Source organism: Ochlerotatus camptorhynchus, unplaced genomic scaffold (genome assembly GCF_037179485.1).
Source record: "Ochlerotatus camptorhynchus isolate MF236.1 unplaced genomic scaffold, CSIRO-AGI_Acam_v1.1 ptg000196l, whole genome shotgun sequence".
NCBI lineage: Eukaryota > Metazoa > Arthropoda > Insecta > Diptera > Culicidae > Ochlerotatus > Ochlerotatus camptorhynchus.
Window position 1 is genome coordinate 3150607 of NW_027040686.1, and position 22783 is coordinate 3173389.

At 42.9% G+C, this 22783-nt stretch overlaps 1 protein-coding gene across 5 annotated transcripts in view; it reads left to right on the forward strand.

Moving 5' to 3' along the window:
- The window catches only part of Rbp6 (RNA-binding protein 6), a 1960266-nt gene that overhangs the window by 1217656 nt on the left and 719827 nt on the right, over positions 1-22783 (forward strand). For all 5 annotated transcript variants that reach the window (XM_065223773.1, XM_065223775.1, XM_065223776.1 and 2 more), the window contains one exon: positions 16260-16352. In XM_065223773.1, the coding sequence (XP_065079845.1) occupies positions 16260-16352 (93 nt within the window). The remainder of the gene's footprint in view (positions 1-16259; positions 16353-22783) is intronic.

Consider the following 22783-nt stretch of genomic DNA (forward strand, 5'->3'; position numbering starts at 1 on the left):
TTCTGTCTTTCACACGAGAAAGTCCCACGTCTCGCTCTGTCAAGAAAAATAAACTATCGAACGGTACGCGAACAAACGACTGTTAAATCACTCATCTTATCAAGTATGCAGAGCAAAAACTTTCACCTATCAAATGGAATCAAAATAGTAATTTACTTTATTATCATAATGTGAGTATGTTACACTCACTACTTTTACTGCGTTCACAATTTATTTCTAAATGATATGAATCACCACACTAAATGACTATTATAAATAAAATGTCATAACAAGATAGCTTATCCCAAACAACATTGCAAGTTTTATTGAGGTTTTAAAGCATACTACAAGTCTAAATCATGGTCTACAGAACCCTCATAAAACCAAAATTTTTACTAGAGTATGTAACGTAATATCAACTGTAGATTGAACTTGGCGTTAATCTGATCCGTTATATTTAGAAACATTATTGCGCCATTTTTGAAAAATGAATCGATTCAAAATGATTGATTAAATCGGTGAATCGATTATTTTCACACACAAAAAAATCGATTCACTAAGACCGACTCTTGCCTCTAGAGCACCCAATGCTAATTGATAAGCAATTCTCCTGTTCATTTCCTTGGGACAGTTAAGAATCTTTTTCCAATTCAGCCAATTGGTCAGAAAACGTACCATGCAACACAAAGATGCTCCAATGATTTTATGAATTTGACAAACTCTGAAACTAAAGCAAAATAACCTGAATCTGAGAACAGTTTTAAGGGAATTTAGAGACAAATTCCAAGGGAGCAGAATAAATTAAATAAAACTTCTTGGAACATATCAAAGAATATTTTGAGGAGAAAATTCCCTGGATTGATGAATTGAGGAGTCTCTGGGAGGAAATTTAGAGAAGGATAACATATTAATTTTAGAAGAATTCTCAGGAGAGAACCTAGGTCGTTTACAAAATAATTCTGAGTAGAACTCTTCAATATTTTGAGCAGAATTCTACGGCAATTCTAAGAATCCATAGATGCTTTAAAAGGATTTGTTAAGGTATTCTGAAATATACAAACATTAAAGCGAGCTATTGAAAGAAAGATTAAGTATTCGGAAAAAGTTGTAGACACCATTTCTAGAGTTTTCTGGGCAGAATTTCTGAATCATAAGATCATTTTATATTAGAATCCAAAGATTATTTTATGTTCAGTGGTCTTTTAAAAACCTGTTGTATTCAAACAACTTTTACGGAAAGTTAAAAAAAAAACTTAAAAAGGACTTCAATGATTAGGCCAAAGTTCTACCCCAGTGGGATGAATTCCATGAGAAGTTGCTGCTAAGAGGAGGTATTTCTTTCAATTCGTACCTGCTTACCTACACACATTATAAATCGGAGAGTTCCATGGAGTTCATCGAACTTTCAGTCAAGAGGCATTAAACCACCCGTTAACAACTTTCTTGATCGCCAAGCGCAAACAGAAACCAGTTCAAACGCTGGTAAAATCATTCAACGAACGTAATTATCCGACCATAAGGCAATAACTTTACATAGACTCGACACAGCGCCAGTCAACGACTGCCAGACGGCTTGAGACGAGTGTCTTACCAAACTTGCATTAGATTCCAGTCACGTTCCCAGGCGCGAAATAAAATGCGAAATTAAATCACATTAAATCCGCAAAATGCGACCGATCCCGGTCGCATGCAAAAGAAGGACGACCGAAATCTGCTGCAGAATAGTAAATGTCGAGACATTGACGGGAACGCATGAAAGTGAAAATAAAAACAATGTCGTGAAAATTCAGCGTGGACTGTTCCCCGTCGTCAGTTGGTGAGAGGTTGTAAATTAATAATTTTCGAGCTGGATTGAAGTCTGCGTTTTATGCGGTGCAAAGTAAATTGAAGTATTCGGTGATGACCGTTCTGGTAAGCTTTTCAAATAGCAGAGTTATTGCTGCGTTTTTTTATAGGTTTGATAATAGAAAATAAATCCCCGGCTCTATTTGGCTCACATTGGCTCAATGGCCTTAATATAATTTGCGCTATGATGAAATGGAAAACAAGACAGGACATTTGGCTTCTTCTTATTATTTTTCTCAGTTTCTGTATTCACTCCTGCAGTCCCTGTTGAACGTTAGCCGATCTAATCAATAGAAACAATAATTTGTAACAGTAGTTGTGTACACATTTAAAACAAACATAAAAAAAAACAATATAAAGATTTAAAATCAACTAATTTGTGATTTGATTCAAATGTATACCCCAGTTGTCTCTCCCTAAATCCAAACAGAGACATTTATGGTTCATATTTCGTTGTTAACATAATTTCATATGGTTTGATTAAGCGTTTTGCGATTCATCGAAATCTTCTCATGTTTTCGTCGTCCGACGTTTTGGCCTGCTTAGGATCATTTTATAGGACTGATTTTATTTTTAATCAATATATAACAACAAATAACTCGCACAGTTTTTGAATGTTTGACCATTCTATAATGCTAAAACGTGCTATGAAGAAATTTTCAAATTAACCCATCACTCGAGGGATGATGCCACATTTATTTCTGCCAACATCATAAGGAATGCTTCTTTGACTGTGGCAGATTTCAGCACTGCTACGACTGAAAACAATCCAAAAACCCGGAGACTTCAACCATCTCCACACAGCATCCACCAATCGAAAGGGTTGAGCAGAAATAAATTGAAAATCATATATTTCAGCGGCAGATATATTGCCAAATTGTTCAAATTGCATCATAAAGCATCATAAAAATTTGCTTTTAGTTGCTGTTCTTGTTACTTTATCTGCCCCGCCCAGCTCACGTTTCATTTTGTCCCCGGTACTCAAAGGCTCAATTTAAGTGCAACCTCGTCAGGAGCCCATCAGGAGCAATTCTTTGTTCGAGTCGTGCTGCGAGGAAATGTATTTGACAATGTCAATAAATAGCGACTTTTTATTTCCATTCTCAAATTGGTTCGCCATTTTGCGTACGTGGTCCAACGCGTTGTTCCATTTGGCGTACGTGATCATGATGAGTGGTTTTTTCAACCCCACCAAACTGGTTATGATGATTGTCAGCTTATTTTACGAGACATAAATCCTTAGGCCATTATGATTTCGGTGGTGGTTGCGTCGTTTTCGAAAAATAGCTTGTGATTTATGTTCGTGGCCAATTTTCGTCAGTTCAATTGCAAACACGTTTCGAAAGCCTAAAGCCATACCTGCCCGAGCCCGTTCGGAACAAGTTAAGCTCTTTTGGGAGGGGATGTAAATTAGGCGCTTGTCACATTACAAACGCGAATGGGCGAACCGGGTGAGGCCAACCCACTGACAAAGAAGGTGGCTTCCGGGAAAGCTCTCACAAAAGACACTGGTTGATTTCACGCATCGTGGCTTCCGTCGTTTCTCGTTTTGGGTCGATGTGTGAAGAAGGGTGTGGCATATTTAAAATCCAAATTAAATTAACGTGAAATAATTGTTCTGCAACTTGATTTGGTAATATGGGAAGCATTTTGAGATTTGATGATTAAATCATATTTATTTAGCACATGACATGAATATCGTTGCGGGGAATTGTTCATATGTAATCCAATCTCGAATAAAGAAAAACACGTGAGTGCAATTGAGAGTAAATTGGTTCAAAAAATCAACACAACTCCATGTAGTTCCGCGTTTGAAACTGATTAACTTTCCATCACTCCCGGTTTTAAAACAAATAACGATCGCAAAAACATCACTTTAATCAAATATTGAATATTACGTTTACCATTTTGGCTCCGAACTCAGTGACCCATCGAAAAGGGTTTCCAACCTCGGCACAGCTCATTCAACACCTTTGGGGAATTGAATTTCGAACTCTCATGTTCGCTCATTCCATTACCAGCACCGGAACCGAGCAGCAGCGAGTCCCAAACTCCCCCGGAGAACCTCACTCAAACACAGCACATATCATAACACTTCAAATTCAATCAACCTTCGATATTAGCAACGCAAACATAAACAGACCGGCTCACACATACACACCCGGTTACGAGAAGTAGGTTCGACATGATGTTCCCATTTTCCGGGAACAAATCGAATACAAATTCATACCGGTATGGAATAAAATATTAAAAATATGCTGCATACATTATGAATAAATAGCTGAGTGCACGCGCTGGGGTTGTCGAACGAAGAGAGAATCACATTCTTCCACTGCCACCGCCGCCGCCCACTCGAGAATGTTGGAAAAGAAAAGAATCCTTCGTCAAGGGACCAGGCTGCCCACCCAGCCCAGAACCGTCTAGCAGTCAGTAGCACTCCACTGGGGTACTTTTGCGTGTCTACCGCCATGAAAACGGGCAAAGCGGAACCCTAGAAGGACGTCTTCATTTCATTTCATCATCCACAAATCCCAGAACATAATATTATTATAGTACAATATGAATTTCTCCCTCCATCCCAACGCGCGCAATTCTCCTTCGCATCGACAGTCAGTCAGTCAGTTGAAGAAGCAACGGCAGGCACGTTCCATCGGCCCATTTGCCAATGGAGGCTCTCAACGTTCAAACCGTTTCGAAAGCCACTTCGATTTTTGCTGCCTCTCTTGCCTGTGCGAAGCTCATCTTAATGCCCATTAAGTATTCATAAAGATATTTTAAAATTATTATTTTTCAATTTTACCCTTATAAAAAATCACATAACTATAAATATCTGATAACGCAGCAAGTGGTGGCATGGGTTGGAGCTTACTTTGCCTTTGGGAGTTTTCTCCATGCTTTCTGTGAATTTTATAACGGAGGTGGAACACTTCTGCTGCTGCTGCTGGTGAGAAACAGCGCGGGCCAACATTTATGGAATCCTAATACCGACTTAATCCGGACCCGGGTGGAAGTGGTTCTCTCACGTACAGAATGAATGTGAAGACCGGTTGCTTTCAGACTCTCGACGACGGCTGCAGAGAAGACAAGAAGATTGCGCAGAGGGCTCTCCAGAAGGTTTGCTGCCTTTTATTGTTCGGTAAGCCTCCGAGAAAGACTTTGGAGTGGGTGTAGGTATACGAATTTGTGGAAGAATGGAATTTTGAACAATTTTTTTAAAAAAATATCCGAAATGATCTTAATATTTAAAAATGAGCTTGGTCAGGATCTTCGGAGTACCTTTGATAGTTAGCAATAACAACTTATGATTCACAGTTCGGTTTAAGTTTTCATTTACTCGACCAAGTTATTGTTTCGGTGCGCTTTGTTCATTGCCCCTTTGGTCGATGCCATTTATAATGGATTCCGATGACATTAAAAATATCATCAAGTTCAGCTTCGCTAATGAAAGTGCTAAACCCACCACATGGGGTGGAATTGCCTATTTCGTCGAAGCGCTAGATGCGAATCGCGTTCAGATGGAAGCAACTTAACGTATTGCGAAGGAAAAAGCACTTTTTATAAGTTTCACGTTGGATGTCGGATGCTGCATACATTTCCGATTAACTCAGATGCTTTGATTTTCAAATTAAAAGGCTTCAGGTTGCAGGCGGGGATTACGTTCAATGTGTGCGAGTGTATGATCTGCCACATAATTTTCCCGAACGCAATCTATCGGTGATGATGGGGAAACTCGGGAAAATTAAGCGTGTCATCCGGGAGAAATTATCTCCTCTAGCTAGGCCTCGACATGTACATAAGTGTACGAGATGTATATTTATGTACACACTCGGTCACAAGTTAGAGGCCCAGTGTTCACTCGGCTGTCAACAGAAGCAGACCACGCTCAATGTGTGTCACGCGATCGTCTGTTTACTCGGCAGCAATCCCAAAAATAAAGTTGATATTTTTTTATTTAACTATTTTTTATCATTTTTACCTGTTAAGAGTATCTTAAATTGAATGATTTGTGCAGTTCTGTTGATTACATATTTGTTTATGGTTGATATAGTGTAGCAAAATCGCAATTTTTTGAAAAAATCGGTATGTTTCTTGTTACTGTTTTGCTCAAATATAGCAAAAACTTCAAGGGACAGTTGCACGCAATGGTGACGTAGCACTACGTGGTCTTATATAATAAATGTTATTTGCTAACTGCAGCAGGAGCTTGTGTTTTGTGTAGGAATAGGAATTTGAGTGGGGTTATCTCTGTTTATTCTCTTTAGTATGACACGCTTGGCATAGATGGCCCACAGCGACTCACGAAGAGCTACTGATTCCGATCAACAGCGGTGCGGCTTCTTCCTCCTTTTTCCTGGATACTCATGTGGGTTGCAGCTCGCTGCTTGCAGGCAGTCTTTTGTTGTGTATTGGAGAACACCACCACTCACCACGCGGTGATTGAATTAACACCGTTTGGTGAGACCGGATGGAATTCAACTTTGAAATCTGTGTCAGGGAAATCACTTTTCGCAGGCAATCGGTGATAATTTTAATTATTATAGCAACAGTTGCACATTCGTTGAATTTTCAATAGTGACATTTTAGAAAATGATTAAGTCTTAAATTTGACAGATGCGTAGAAATATTTCTTATCGATTGGTGATAAAATTATTGAAATTGGTCCAGGGGAAGCTGAGTTATTAACGTTCAAAATCTTTCATAATTTTGTTACATGTTCCATTTTCGGTTTTCACAAAGTGTACCCCCATAAAAAATCACAGATGTGTTTATCAACTTGGTTGCTTCAGAAAAAATGTTCCTCGGCTTATTTCACATCAAATGGATGGTAAAAAAGAGTGTCTGCACTGTTTTAAGTGACAGTTTCTAATGAAAAATTAGCAAAAATATACTTTTTTTCACATTTGGACTAAGCAAACATATGACGGACACATCCGCCCACTATCCTTTTGTAACGAAAAAATAGCTAGAAAAGTTAGCTTTCAGTTAGGCTTTAATGTATTTTGCGATTTTTCGACGAAAATAGCCTTTAACTATCTTATAAGACTTCTTTATATGCTCCGGAACCGCTGAGTTCCTGAAGGGAACCCCCTAAGCCCCCAGCTGCTGGTCTTGACCAACGGCAGCTTCCAGGGATGGCACTCAAGACCTTCGTAGGTTCCGGGTCTCAGGGCGTATATGCGTGGGAGACGTTTCGGACACGGAAGAACCTAACCAACACTATGTAAACGGTTAAATGCCTGTTTATTAGATTTGACGGTACATTGCGGGCGGTGAGCGGCGATAGCGATAGTTCGGAGGTGGCGCTGGTCCAGAGGACGCCGGTACAGTGCGGGCGGTGGGCGCCGATGGCAACGCAGCAGGTGAGATTTTGGGGTTGACGGTGGTCCATAGGACGCCATCTCTGCTAGTAGTGGCTTCGGAAGTGGAGATGAACGTGATGGCGGCCACTACATGGGCCGAGCCAATGGCCACGACCAGGGCGATCTCTTGGTGCCGGTGAAGCTAGTAGGACTTCGCGGGGTACTCGGTGACGCAGTGACCAGTGGTATTTCTCGTCCGTAGCTCGGTAGCAACCCACACAAAGGCGGTGACTCCGATCAAGGCGTGCTATTGTGGTGGCTGGCCGGTGGGGACGCCACTGGACAGGGATGGCGGCGGTGATGGAGGTTGACTGGTCGCCTGAGGCCAGAAGCGGGTCGGATCTCCGGCAGCATAGGTGCTCGTTAGCGTGACCGACGCGATAGATGTCGCTTGGCGGAGCAGACACGGAAGGTCATCCAATACAGCTTTTTCCAAGACCGTTCGCGGTAAGGCGAAGCCACGACGTCGAGGTGGCAGAAACTCGTCACTTAGACTCTTCGTCCGTAAACTACACGAACAAGGTTCACTCCGAGATCTCCTTTCTGTAGCTCGATCCCGACTGACTTCGCACCGTTGTCGTTCTCTGCTCCCGATCATGCGCTCACTGGCTCTCCCCTGAGAGAGTTTCCGCCCCAACTTCATTCAGGTTCAGTGGATTCCATCCACCCACTATTAGCACTCACTGATAAGCTGTTCGGGCACTCTTCTGATCTCAGCCGCCCGCGCATTCAAACTTGCCGTTACAAATCGGAATAAATCAATTCCCTAATATAAACTTTCTTACTCTTCCGTGTCATTTAATTTTTTTAAATTTTTAAATCAGCAATGTTACCCGCCGGTAACAATATAATAAAAAAAAATAGTAGCCTAGTTGCTTGAGCAAAAATATGCGTCATCAGAAGTTCTAAATAAAATCAAAACAATGTTTTTACGAGAAATTAACGCATAAAAAGAGACGTGAAGAAAACCGATTTTAGTGGCCACACTAACCTGCTTGTTTAAAAAATCATAACGCATGAACCTTAAGAGAAAAAAAATTGTGTCTTCAACTCTACAAACTATTTAGAACATTGATTTGGTCTATCTCAAATAATAAAAAAAAGTTTATTATTATGGACCACCCTAATTTTACAAACATAAAAAGATTGAACAAAAAATATGCAGCAACTTTCCCAAAAAAACCATATACCTAAAACTGACGGTTCACGGGCCACATAACATATGTGGAACTTCATGTAAAAAGCTGACTCAAATCTGACCCCTTTTTTGTTTTGCCTCAGTGGTATAACTGTCAAAATAAAATTTTCGTGATATCGACACTGAGCATTCATAAAGACCAATGTCGAAAACATAAATAATGGTTTTTTTTTCGTAAATGTCCCGTAGGTCAAAGGCAATCCATGTAAGCCACTAATTTTATCGCATAGGAGGACTCTTTCTCTACACAATCATGGTGTTGGTTTTCTTGAAGGAGTTTTCATTTCCTAGAAATTCACGCAAAAAGTAATTGTTTACGTTTGAAGCATTGGCCCATACGAAAGTAAGCATTGACGTTGATGGCGACTCTGCAACTCTTTACTCTTGGTAAAATCTCATAAGCATCTGACAATCTGTGCATGAAATCTAGCGGACTTTGTCTTACCTCTTCATTCCTCCAGCAAGCCGCCATTTATTCACGCAAATTGACTGAATCATATGGGATTTTCATATGAGTGAAAGGGTAAGGAAATGTTCACCAAGTTTCACGCACAGACTGATGTTTGCTTATGAGACTTTACCATAGGAGTGAAGAGTTACAGAGTGACCGAAGAGGCGAATTGTCAATAGTCACGGTAATGCGTAATAGACGAGTGCACGGATGAATTTGAGTTCACTCACTCGACAAAAAGTGACACAACAGCGGGGTTCTGTTTACTAAAAATGAACACATGAATAATACTCGCGTAACATTTAAAACGCCCCTATCAACTTTTGTCCACAAAACTTGTTAAGCCTTTTTCGTGCGAACCGAATACGCCCACGCAAACCAAGAGCACTATTGGTAAGGGGAGAATTTCCATTCTCATGATTTTTGCATTCTAAATATTTCTCATTGCTAAATTAACTAAAAAAAAGTTATATCCAAGGAAATATGGATTGAAAATCAAAGATTGTAAAAACACAAACAAAATAATTGTAATATGGCGTAGGCATAAAAGTTGATTTTCATGGGCAATTTGTGACAAAGTTTTTCTGCTTTCAAGAGATCCTTAACAAATTCATAAGGTTTATGAAGAAAACTTGTAGACTGTATTGTATTTATCTAAACTGCTTGATCCCAATCCGTTCAGATTTATGGCGACAATGTTGCCTATAAAATGTTAAACGTCAAAGTTTGTTTATCTTTCGATAGTTGCGCTGTGCGATTCAGCGTTCTTCCAGGCGATTCTCTCCCGATGGCTTGGAAGCAGTTACTCAGAAAGTGTTCACAACATTTTGCGCAGCTGTAACCTCGATCATTCCCGAAAAGATCCCCTTCTTCCGGATGGTTCTGGAAGTGCACCATCAAACGATGCAGGAATGTACGGTTGAGTGAATTTTTTCCAAGTGATGACCCTTTCGCCGAATAAAATCGCAGCTATGGATCGGAAGCCAACCTAGTGTCCGCTAACTGTCAATTTCAGTGGTTTTCTGTCGGTACTGACGCAAGTTATTCCTATCTTCATCTATTCGCAAGGTCTGGAGAAGGCTGGTCTGTTTTTAGACTGTTTTGACAATGTTGCCACGCTCACTTCACTCTTCTCCACCAGATGCTTAGTCATTGATGGTGCCCGTTCCGCCGGACGTGCTGGTTCTTCTAAAGAACTAAATTTTACTGAAATCGACTTTCCTTCGGTCGTTAGCATCGCTTAAATTTTCCTTCAACTTCATTTATCCTCCGAGATATCCTTGTCATAAATTTGGTTTTTATTCACTATGAGGATCCATCTTTAAAGTTCAATTTACAAACAGAGGAGATTTTATGATACACTTTTAAAAGCCTAAAATACAATAATATATGCCTTTTGCTCTCATTTAAAATCTAATGGTTTAATGATTGCTTTTATAATGATAGAACAGGTTTATAGAGTATTTTATCAAGACATTAATAAAAAATTGCTAATAAAGTTTTTGATTGATTTACTATACTTTAAATGGAATTTTAAAACAAGACAGTTTTTGACTTCTCGCCAGACAGAAAAAGGTTTTTAAAACATCGAAAAGGGTAACTACTCAGCAGGAACGTTTTACACTGTGAAATGCTGTGTTTAAACTAAATGGATTATTCATTGCCATTATAAAACCATCATAAATCAGAGTGGATGCCAAATGGTTGCAGAATTGTTACTTGGGAAGAAGTCCCACCCTGGGACCTTAGCCATAGTGTAGCTCCGCTATTGCCTTTTAAATCAACAAGGATCAACCTTACCATGTTTTTTTGTTGAAAAGTAATTGGAGTAGTTGAGAAACATAGGGAAATCTTGGATATTGCAGGTATCGATAAGCACTCGATTTCATTTATCGTTCTGCTTACAAAATTCTTGCGAAGGGAACGATGCAAAGTCAGCTCAAAACACTGAATATTTTTCAAATGGTACTTCTGACTCTTGTTCCAAATTTTGCTGCTTCTCTTCTAGACTTCAAAATGTAAACACTTAATTCCAAATTACCGCGGTCATGTTTTTCCTCCTACGAAACCTAATGAAATCAAAGTTTGATGCAATTGGTGTGTGTCCAAAGAAGGAAATGTTACATGTATGTTTTTTTTAGTTTACCACAGTTTTTCTGAGTGAATCAAGGTGACGAATTTGTTAAAGTTAGCTATATAATTATAAATAAAGCACATAAATGGCTAAGGAAATAGTAAGACATGAGTTCAGGAGTGCTAGGAACACATAGAATTATAAACCACGGTAGAATCATTCAAAAGAACTAACAAGCCCCTTGATATCCTTTCTCATTCTACAGCTGGTATAATCAATTTGACAGATCGATGTCCTTCTATACCACTTGAAATCACTGAAATGGGGTTGATTTTTGATGATCAAGTTCCACATATGTTATGTGTTTGGGCACATACATACATTTGTGTCTTCCTAAATACGGCATTGGTTTTGGTTCTACTATACTCCTTTTTGTGACGTCTTGATTGTCAAGTTTTCTTCGTACAGCTAAAAAAAAACATCTATTTCAAGTGTTTTTGCCTATTTGTAACAATTTTGAGGTTTTGACCAGCTTTTGTTCTAAAGGGAACAACTGTGCATTGTATGGTCCTTCTCATTGTTCTTCATCAGCAGTTCTTTCAGTCGATGCCTCGTCGACTTTGGAAAGCAACCGTTTCGAGGCGAATGTGTGAGTGCTGACCACATTTTGCGTCCATTGCTGCAATGGAAGCGCTCTGATCCCCGTTGGTGATACTGCCATACAATGAAACCACTGGAAGCGACTCCCGTTCTGGTGGAGAAGGCTTATTGGATAGCGGAAGATAAAATGTTGTTGTACCTTTTGTCTTTAGATGTATTGTAAAGTGAACAAAAATCCTCGGCTCTGTTAAGTTAATTTAGTAGAGCTTTATCAAATAACTTAATAATAAAAAAAAAAACAAGTTAGAGGTCACCCCCGAAAAAAAAAACACGCAAATGGGTCATTCCAACTCAAGTGGGTGCACCACCTGTGGTCGTTGTCACCGATTTGAGTCAAACCTGGCCAAAACGCTTATTTTGGGCTTCTGAAAAAAAACAGCTTTTTTTATTTTGCTCTGAAGTGTCTAGATCCCTCCCGGATACAACCCTGGATTTTCGAGATTTTTTAAAGATTTCAACTTTCAGAAGAGATTACTCCACAACCAAATGAGCTATTCGTGATCTTAGAACGTCAATTTGAAGGTTTTTCAATTAAGATTTACATAGTGGTACCCACATTTTGTTTTTGATATACTAACAACAGTAAACAGATTGATAACCACCAGGTATTTAAATTGTCAAAAAATGGCCTGTTTTTACCATGGGCGGGATTTCTGTTTCTAAATATTTTGGGCTCAAATTTTCACCTTTACTTACATACTTAAGGGTCCTGTGCACCACCAGTGGTGCAAAGGGCCAACGTGAAAGACTTCCATCCTGGTCGGCTGCTCGCTTTTGCCTTGGCCCAGGTCAGATTCCTATCGACTTGCTTAATTTCCTTATTGAGGCTCCACCGCCATGAGCCCCTGGATTTGCCTCTGCTGCGATGACCTGCCGGATTCCAATCCAGTGCTTGCTTGCAGATTTCGTTTCCGCCCCGTCGAAGTGTGTGGCCGACCCACCTCCACTTTCGCTCTCGAATTTCTGTTGCTATCGGCTTCTGATGACATCGACGATGGAGCTCGGCATTCGAGATCCAGTTGTGAGGCACGAATTATATACCGCAGGCATCGGATGATGAAGACCTGCAGCTTTTAAGTGTTCTCCGCTGATACACACCACGTCTCGCTGAAGTATAACAACACAGATTTCACGTTCGAGTTGAAAATTCGGATTTTGGTGCGTTGACTTATCTGGTTGGATCTCCATACGTTTCGTAAACTCGCAAAGGCAGCCCTAGCCTTCTTGATTCGTGCACCTATGTCGCTCTTGGTCCCGCCGTCCGACGCTATTTGGCTGCCAAGATATTGGAAACTTTCGACCTTCTCCACTGCTTGCCCCACTACCGTAAAGTTGGAAGGGTTGCCCGTGTTGACATCAAACGATTTGGTCTTGTTGACGTTGATGGTGAGACCCGCCGCAGAGGAGCGTTTGGCTAGTTCATTGAGCTTACTCTGCATATCAGAGCGCCGTTGTGCTAGTAGAGCAACATCATCAGCCAAATCGAAGTCGTTGAGATGCTCCATGGTGATAGGCTGCCAAAGCACCCCACGGTTCGGTACACGGTCAATTGCACCTACCATGATCTCGTCAATTACGATGAGAAACAGTAGCGGTGATAGTATACATCCTAGTCTCAAACCAGCGACTACCCGAATAGAGTCGGACAAGGCTCCGTTATGCAGAACTCTGCACGTGAAAGCCTCATACTGCGCTTCGATGAGGTTGACGATTTTATCCGGGACTCCCTTGCGTCTCAGGGCGCCCCACAGATTCTCGTGATTGAGACGGTCCAAAGCTTTTTCGTAGTCAATGAATACCAAATAAAGGGACTCTTGGAATTCATTGACCTGCTCCAGGATGATGCGGAGCGTGACAATATGGTCCACACAAGATCTTCCGGCACGGAATCCTGCCTGCTGCCGTCGGAGAGTCGCGTCGATCTTCTCCTGTATCCGATTCAGGATAACTTTGCACAGAACTTTGAGAACAATACACAGTAACATGATGTCTCGCCAATTGTCGCACACAGTCAGATCCCCCTTCTTTGGGACCTTCACTAAGATGCCCTGCATCCAGTCGGCCGGAAAAGTCGCGGTGTCCCAGATATTACAGAATAGTTGATGCAACATTTGTACGGATAGCATGGGGTCAGCTTTGAGCATCTCTGCTGATATGCGATCGACCCCTGGAGCCTTGTTGGATTTCATGCTTCGGATAGCTGCTTCAATCTCCTGCAGTGCTGGGGCCTCGGAATTGACGCAAGTGATGCGCCGCACCCTAGGCGGATCATGCCGAGATGTTAATGGCTGGTTGGCCGTCGAAACTTGAAGAAGTTGTTCGAAGTGCTTAAACCAGCGTTTCAGCTGGTCAGTGGGGTCGGTAAGCAATTGTCCAGTCGTGTCCTTCACTGGCATCCTCGGGTTCATCCTTGCTCCACTCAGGCGTCGTGAGATATCGTAGAGGAGGCGTATATCGCCAGTGTTTGCGGCTTTCTCCCCTTCGTCGGCCAGGGAGTTCACCCACGCTCGCTTGTCCCGTCTGCAAGAGCGCTTGACTTCCTTCTCTAGAGCCGAGTACAGTTGACGGGCTTCGTTCTTGGCTCCTCTGGTTCTCACCCGCTCTATCGCGGCTTTTGCTTCTCTACGTTCCTCAATCTTCCGCCAGGTTTCATCTGTGATCCACTCTTTCCTCTGGGTGCGCAACTCACCCAAGTTGTTCTCGCCTGTTTCTATAAAGGCATTCTTGATGGCCGTCCATTGTTCTTCTACGCTGCCACCTTCTGGAACGTCCGCAGCTCGAGTCTCAAGTTCTTCAACAAAAGACCTTTTTACCGCTGGATCTTCAAGTCGGCGTGTGTTGAACCGCCGCCCGAGTCTCTCCTCCCGTCGCTGGATCCGCGCCATGCGTAGGCGGATTACACCGATTAGAAGGTGATGGTCAGGCGCGATGTCGGCGCTGCGTTTATTCCGAACATCAAGAAGGCTCCGTCTCCATTTTCGGCTGATGCCGATGTGGTCGATCTGATTTTCGGTATGTCCATCACGGGAAACCCACGTGACTTTGTGCACTGGCCGATGGGGGAAGAGCGAGCCCCCGATCACCATGTCGTTATTGCCACAAAATTCTGCACACAGCTCACCGTTCTTGCTCATTTCGCCGAGAACATGGCGTCCCATGACACGCTCATAGTCCGTGTTGTCGGAGCCGATCTTCGCATTGAAGTCACCAGTGTAGATCTTGATGTCACCCGTTGGAACCTTATCCACGACGGCATTCAGTTGACTGTAAAAATTCTCCTTGTCTTGTAGCTCGGCAGCATCGGTTAGCGCATAACATTGGATTATGGTAAGGTTACGAACCCGTGCTCTAAATCTGACAGCCATTATCCTCTCATTAACAGGCTCCCACTTGATGAGCGCAGCACTTGCCTGAACGCTAAGTAGGAGACCAACTCCACGATGGCGGGGAGCTGATTTTCTCAGTAATGAGTCGGCCAAATTATGAAATGAAATTGTTGGTACAGCTCTAATTCCACCATAATTGCGGCAAGCAGTTCTGGATTTCTTTGTACCTCAAGCGCTCAGGACATAAATTGTCGAGAAAATATGGTGGCAGAATAAAATTTATTACTTTTCTGGAACCCACTCTACCTAGAATCCGAGCAAAGAGTTCATCAGCAATAAAGTAAAATCCCCCCCATACACGCTCGTTACAGTCAGTCAGCTGATTGCAGGTCAGCTTGCGTGCGCTATGAAACCAACGCCCAATGATAAAGTAATGAATTAATCAAACCGTAGCGTTCTGATTTCGATGCCAGGATGGAACGGGGGTGACAGTTGATGGATAATTACGATTTCCCGTTACAGGCGTTCATTCTCAGGGTGCAAACTTCCCCGCGAGCACTACGGGCCGTCCATCGAAGTGAGTGCTCCAAGCAAAGGGGCTGTGCTAAAATTTGCTTCCAATCACCGGAGCCCCCGAAGGCATTCGCTAGTACACGCACCTTGCTGGATGGGAAAATTCAATTACCGTACAAGAACAATTACATTACAAGCTAGAGCTTACTTCTCGTGTATGGTCAAAGTGCCCGGAAGGGATTCGAACCCATTCAAATAGCAAGAGTGAGAGAGAGAAAGAGAGACACGGGCTTGATTGAAAATTACTTTGGCGGAAGCCTTCGGCTACCGGTGGGATGATTTATTCACAATCACTTGGGTAATGCTAATTGCGTCCGCTTTCCGTGTAACGATGACCCTGAGCTGAATTGAATTGAAAGTTCACAACCGGCGGGATTCGATTTGTCAGGATATCGAACACGGGAAAACTTAATACCAATCAAACCATCTGCCACTTATCGGATTTTTCTCACTATCATCCCTTATATGTACCACAAAGGCGCTTCCGATCGGTCACGATTGAACCATAAAAATATGTTTGGTATTTATGTTCATCGTGTTCGCTCGTTGCCAGTTGGCCAGCTTTATTGCCTCTCACCAATCGAACAAGATTTATAATCATTCCCTTTTGAGACGGTTCCTCGAGGAGTTCGGTGACTGCTGCACCATCGCCGAAGATAATTTATTGCAACAGACCGACGACTCTCAGCCGCGGTATCTCCTCTCGATTGGACGACACACAACTGTTCAAAAGTTTTTCTTCGTTTTTTTTTCTTTTTTCTGATTGCCCTTTTTCTCCATTTTCTACTTTCAGATGGTGACGAGAACGAAGAAGATATTTGTGGGTGGTTTATCAGCACCTACCACACTGGAGGACGTGAAAAGTTACTTCGAGCAATTTGGACCGGTAAGTAGATGCTCATAGCCCCATTCATGAAAGGATTGAAGAAAAAAATCAGCTGAAAAGTCAACTCCCCCCTTTGGATAGGGATTTTGTGGGCGGGGAAGGAAAGGCGAGGTGAAAATTGCTTTGCCAGAATCAGTCTGGAAAACAATTTTAAAACTCGGCTTAAAAGTTCCGCTTCGGCCTGATCCAATTGTCCGAAGCGAATTCCCCGAAGCGATTTTGCGCTGTGTCTCGATTCACCTGTCGAGTTCTCTTGGTCGGTTGTGTGTATGTGTGTGTTGGTGTGCATGTTGGATCTGGTTTAGGTTTTTATGTTTCGCTTGCCATAGACGTGTAAATATGTTTGAGTAAGGGCTTTTGTACAGTTCTAGTTTTTTACTAAATTAAATAGGGCAAAGGGGGGTGTTAACAAAAACGGTCACCATTAGACCACCGAACCCCTAATATCACTGTTATAACCTTTCAATCCTGGCTGATGGCTTATTTCAACTGTCATGCGAAATGAAGCATCAGCAGGGAAATGACAACATATAGCCGCATGACCTCTTCCAATATAAATATCTGGTCAGGTTGAGTACTGAATTGCTTCTGTCAATATTTACCCTTTGGATGTACGCTTAGCAAATAGTGACGGTTCCACAGCCGTCAAAATTGGTCTCGAAGATACCGATGAAGTTGTCAACGAGCACTTCTGATTTTGAAGGATCACTGGAAAAAGCACATAACGGCTTGGAATTCATCATTGCATCAGCTTGTGCCGCTCCGCTTGCGTACTCTTCAAACGTCAGCAGTGAAGCCTTCAAGCTTGTCACTCCCGTACCATGGCACAGTAAAGACGACAACAGAAGGATTTTACGGATCTACAGATCCAGATCATGGAAGAACTTCTGTGGATCGAACCTAACAGAAAAACATGTTACCAACCCTAATCTGTGCACACCGCTGAACCTATCGTTTTTGCAATTTGGAAACATGAAAGTTGCCGGAAAAATGCGAGCAAAAAGCCATTCTAGCGGAAAAGTTTTTCCACCTCCAATTCTTGCCTTCGCTGCGCTAAAGTCACAATTGCTGGCCGCAGCAGAAACCCTTTTTACCGTGTATTTGTCCTGTATGCAGCGGATCGGTTCAACTTGGGATAAACGCTTGTTCTTCTCTGTTTTTTCCCGGAGGCAACTTGTAAGATTTCCTCCCCACCGGTTGGAACTGCTCATTCGAGTCCGCTGAAAATGTTTTAACGTATTTAAAACTAAAATTAAATTCGTATTAGCTCAACTTTATTATATTCCATACACCACGGAAAGCGACCAAGCGACAACGACGACGACGACAGCAACAACACTACAAGAGTGCGGAAAAGTTTTTCCCCGAGTTGTAACGCGAAACAAAGTACTTGTCTTCCCCCCGGAAAACCTCAGTAACGCGTTGGAGAGCCACAAACCACCGACCTCCACGGCAGGGTCGGGTTGATGGTGGTTCTTGGGAAACAACCTCGCCGATTTCTCCAACTCCTCTCATCAGAAATGTTCTCCAGAAGGTGAAACACGATAATCACACCCACGCACGCACACACTCACACACACCCAAGCGCCTCTAGATTGCAACTAAAACCAGCTACGTGTTTTCCGGGTTTAACAAAAAAAAAAAAAAAGAAAACATCCCAAAGAGGCGATAACGTTTAGCTGGAAGAGGTGGTAAAATGCTGCTTCTCCGGTAGCAACAACCTAAATGATTCGCACACTTAAATCGAGTTGAAAGGAAATTTGAAAAACTACCATCCCCATTACCAACGAGCACTTGGCGGGGAAAGTTTTCCAAGTTACTACTCGGAGATGCCTGGTTGAGGACGACGACGGTGGTGGTGGTGGGGAAACTTTGCTCGCCCAGGAAATATGAGCGGAGAAGATCTAATTTAATCATGTCGTTTCATTTGTTACACGAGTTGTGTTGTTACCTGATGGTTATACGTATGGTGAGATGATGACGGTAGTGCCTCGGTCGGTCGGTCGGTCGGTCGGTCGGTGGGAAAGTGTTGCCATAAACAATGGATTACGGGATGACTGCTGATGGTGGTAGTAAGTGGCGTTGATGGGTTCAACTTTAGACTGGATTATGAAAGATGGTTATGGATGTTGGGTAATGAATTTGAGAAAGTTTGTCGAGTTTTGCGGCGTTGTTTGCCAGGTAAATATGTGCATTTTGAACTGAATATGACTTAGGAGACGTTAAAGGGAACGGTAATGGTATGTTTAGGGTAGTATGCTTTATATTCCTATTAAATATACCCTAAAGTTCAGAATCAGGTACAGTGAACCTCCATGATGATTTTGAGATATGTGCGTTGGTTGGAATTTCTGAGAGCAAGACTCGAGTAAACTGGTCAGTTCCACCCTACATGTAATCTGAGCCTACTACACTGGAACCTCCATTTACCAACCAAACCGGGGGTTCGTAAATCGAATTAGTTCGTAAAAAGAAAACTCGTTATTTGGGATTCACTTCGTAAAAAGAGGTTTTTGAAAATATTGTCAAATACCCCACAATATTGGCATTTATGGAATCGGGGAGACGTGTAGGGACCGGAAATCCATGCCTGACGCCATTTTGAAATCCGAGATGGCGGTTTCCGGTTCATGAAAAACTGAAAAATACTGTCAATACCCCACAATATGGGTATTTTTGGAATTGGGGTTACGTGTACGAACAAGAAATCTATGTCTGACGCCATTTTGAAATCCAAAATGGTGGCATCCGGTTTTAGAAAACCTGGAAAATAATGTCAAATAGCCCACAATATGGGTATTTTTGGGATCAGGGTTACGTGTACGAACCGGAAATCCATGCCTGATGCCATTTTGAAATCCAAGATGGCGGTATTCGGTTCATGAAAAACTGAAAAATACCATCAATACCCCACAATATGGGTATTTTTGGTTTTCTGTACCCGGATGCCGCCATCTTGGATTTCAAAATGGGGTCAGAAATAGCTTTCCAGTTCCTACATGTCACCTTGATTCCAAAAATACCCATATTGTGGGGTATTGACAGTATTTTACAGTTTTCATAAACCGGATACCGCCATCTTGGATTTCAAAATGGCGTCAAACATCGATTTCCGGTCCCTACACGTCACTTCGGTTTCCAAAGATACCCATATTGTGGGGTATTTCACAGTTTTCCCAGATTCCCAAAACCCCAAAAAAACTTGTTATTTGGAATTTATTTCTTAAAATAAAAACTTCGTTATTTAACGTAAATTGAATACTGCGTAAAAAAGACTTCGACAGTGTATTTATATATAAGGCACTTCCATTAGGCACTAAATGAAACTTTCAACATGTCCAATTCTCTACAACTTCTTCTTGGATTCAATTTTGGTACAATAAACGGTTTTAGCGCTAACATATGGACCCTTTTAAAAAAAATAGTCTTGTATCTGTCTTGTCTCGTGATCTGTGGAAAAATTATAATCTTTCATACTGAAGACTTGTTGAAAGATTCATCAAAATTGTAGTGCCAAGTCGTTTGCTCATTTAACAGAGAGTTGCCTCAATCTGAAATTTACATGGAAATCAAGGATCCGAAAAATTATTCCTGATGCCCTTCTGGTATTAAGACGATCTGATAGCGATTTGGGAGATCACTGTAGTTTGTGTTAAGATTCTAAATCAATTGGTTAGGAATTGACATTGTATCTTAAAATACACTGGATCAGCCTCGAAGTACAGATAAACATACGTAACATTTCATGGTGTATCTTCGTTTACGCATTTAACGGTTGATTTGAATATTATCAGTTCCGCGATCTACTCGCCGCTGCGCTGGCATCGGATCACTTTGACGTTTCTATACATTCTATAGAACTTTTATGCAAGCTTATTTTAGATAGCGAGCAAGCTTATTTTCCGCGAGAAGCCCGAGAGATGTCGTTACTGAGGTCCTATGTTTTGAGATACTATGTTTTCAGGACAAACTTTTTCAAAGAGTTACGTCTGTTTTTCTGTGCTTGAAAACCCTCTGGGCTTACTCATCAAAAAGTCGTGACAAGTCAAAAACTTTCATTAGATTTACTCTTAAGATTTCCATTGTTCAACCTGAATGGCTTCTTGACTAGGTTCTCGATAATTATCCTGGAGATACACAGTAAACTGGCCCAAACAATAAAAGTTCTAATTTTCCACGGGTCCTCCCCCAGACCTCTTTGGACGCCTTGCCCTTTTCCTCCCGGAACCACTTGTCGTATTACTTCGGAGGGGGCTGTGCACTACACACCTCACTTTACCTCAGCTTACTGACGCTTCCAGTTCGCTGATCGTCTCTCCAATTTGTAAGCCATTTAGCTCCCAGCGTCGCGTTCTACTCGGCTTACCCCCAGCGGTGGATTCGGCCTACTCCGACGGAGAATTCTCCCGGCTTCGGCTGTCACCATTTTCGCTGCAGCGCTGACATGATCTGCGGTACTGCTCTGCTGACGGCGTTAAAGGTACTCTCCTCTCGACACATTTCTTCGACGACATTCTCCGCGCTAAGGGCGAGCATCTCCTCTCGCACAGCATCTTCCTTGGTAATTCTTCCACATTCCCACACTCCGGACAGAAGGGTGACGTTGTGTGTCGGAACCGATGCAGCCATGACCAAACAGGAACTGCGTCAAGTAGAAGTTGACTTCTCCATGCTTCCTGTTCACCCAGGTCGAAAGAATCGGTATTAGCCTGTGTGCTCATCTACCGTTCTCCGCTGCATCCCACTCCTGCTGCCACTTAACCATCGGCACCGTTCTCACCATTTTTCGTACTCCTCTAGTTTCTCTCCTCATATACCACTCGTAGTCCTCCGCCAAGGTGATGCCTTCTCGCACGCACATTCGATGTGGCTGTTAAATGTTAGCCGGTCGTCGATCATCACTCCCAGCTTCGACATAATCGCGTACTCTCCAACGGTGATTTCTGCTCGCTGCAGGCTTTACAGTTACTGACCAACATCAGTTCTGTTTTGTGGTGGGCCATCTGCAGCTTCACTCCTTGCATCCAGTTACCAATCGTATCTATTACCTCGGCCGCCAGCATTTCCACTTCTTCCAGGGTCGCACCTGTTACCGTCAAGACGACATCGTCTGCAAAGCCAACGATCTCAGCTCCTTTGGGTAGCTTGAGCGTCAGCACGCCATTGTACATTCCGTTCCACAGCTTAGGGCCTAGAATGGAGCCTTGTGGAACTCCATGAAAGGAAGAGGTTCTAGGGAAGACAATGTTAGCCTCCCACCCCGAGTTCAGATTGACGGTGACGATATCGAGGTGGTCGATGAGTTCGTGTACTTGGGCTCACTGGTGACCGCCGAAAATGATACCAGCAGAGAAATTCAAAGACGCATTATGGCAGGGAATCGTGCCTACTTTGGACTCCGGAGGACGCTCCGGTCGAATAAAATTCACCGCCACACGAAGTTGACTGTCTACAAGACGCTGATTAGACCGGTGGTCCTCTACGGCCACGAGACCTGGACTATGCTCGTGGAGGACCAACGCGCCCTTGGTGTTTTCGAACGGAAGGTGTTGCGTACCATCTACGGTGGAGTGCAGATGGATGACAGAACGTGGAGGAGGCGAATGAACCACGGATTGCACCAGCTGCTGGGAGAACCATCCATCGTCCACATTGCAAAAATTGGGCGACTACGGTGGGCTGGGCCCGTCGTAAGAATGCCGCACGACAACCCAGTGAAAATGGTTCTAGAAAGCAACCCAACAGGAACAAGAAGAAGAGGCGCGCAGTGGGCAAGGTGGATCGACCAAGTAGAAGGTGACCTGCGGATCCTTCGCAGACTACGAGGCTGGCGCACTGTGGCCATGGATCGAGTAGAGTGGAGACGACTTCTTCGGACAGCAGAGGACAACAAGGTCTTAGCCTGATTGACTTGACTTGACTTGGAACTCCCACCGTGATCGTAAGCGATTTATGGCACCTGTCTGTCTCGTAGACCGGGACCCGCTTCTGGAAATAACTGCTTAGTTTAGAACCCTCATTCTATGGAGCGCCTTGCCGTTTGCCTCCCAGCTGGCGCTATTGAATGCATTCTTCACATCAACCGTAATCACGGCACAGTATCAATCTCCTCTCCGCTTCTGTTTTGGAAGCTTTCTCAGCTCTGTCAACCACTGTCCGGATTGCATCCACCGTCGATCTCCCTTTCCGGAATCCGAACAGCCTATTCAGGATGATCCTCTCCAAGAGCTTTCCGACAGTATCCAGCAAGCATATTGGCCTATACGATGCAGGATCACCCGGTGGTTTTCCGGGCTTCGGCAACAGCACAAGCTTTTGTACCTTCAATCTATCAGGGAACTGACCCACGTCCAGACATTTCTTCAGAACGTCTGGATCGCCGCCTTCAACGTCATGCTGTGGGAAAAGTCCCTCGACGATGACTTTCAGCT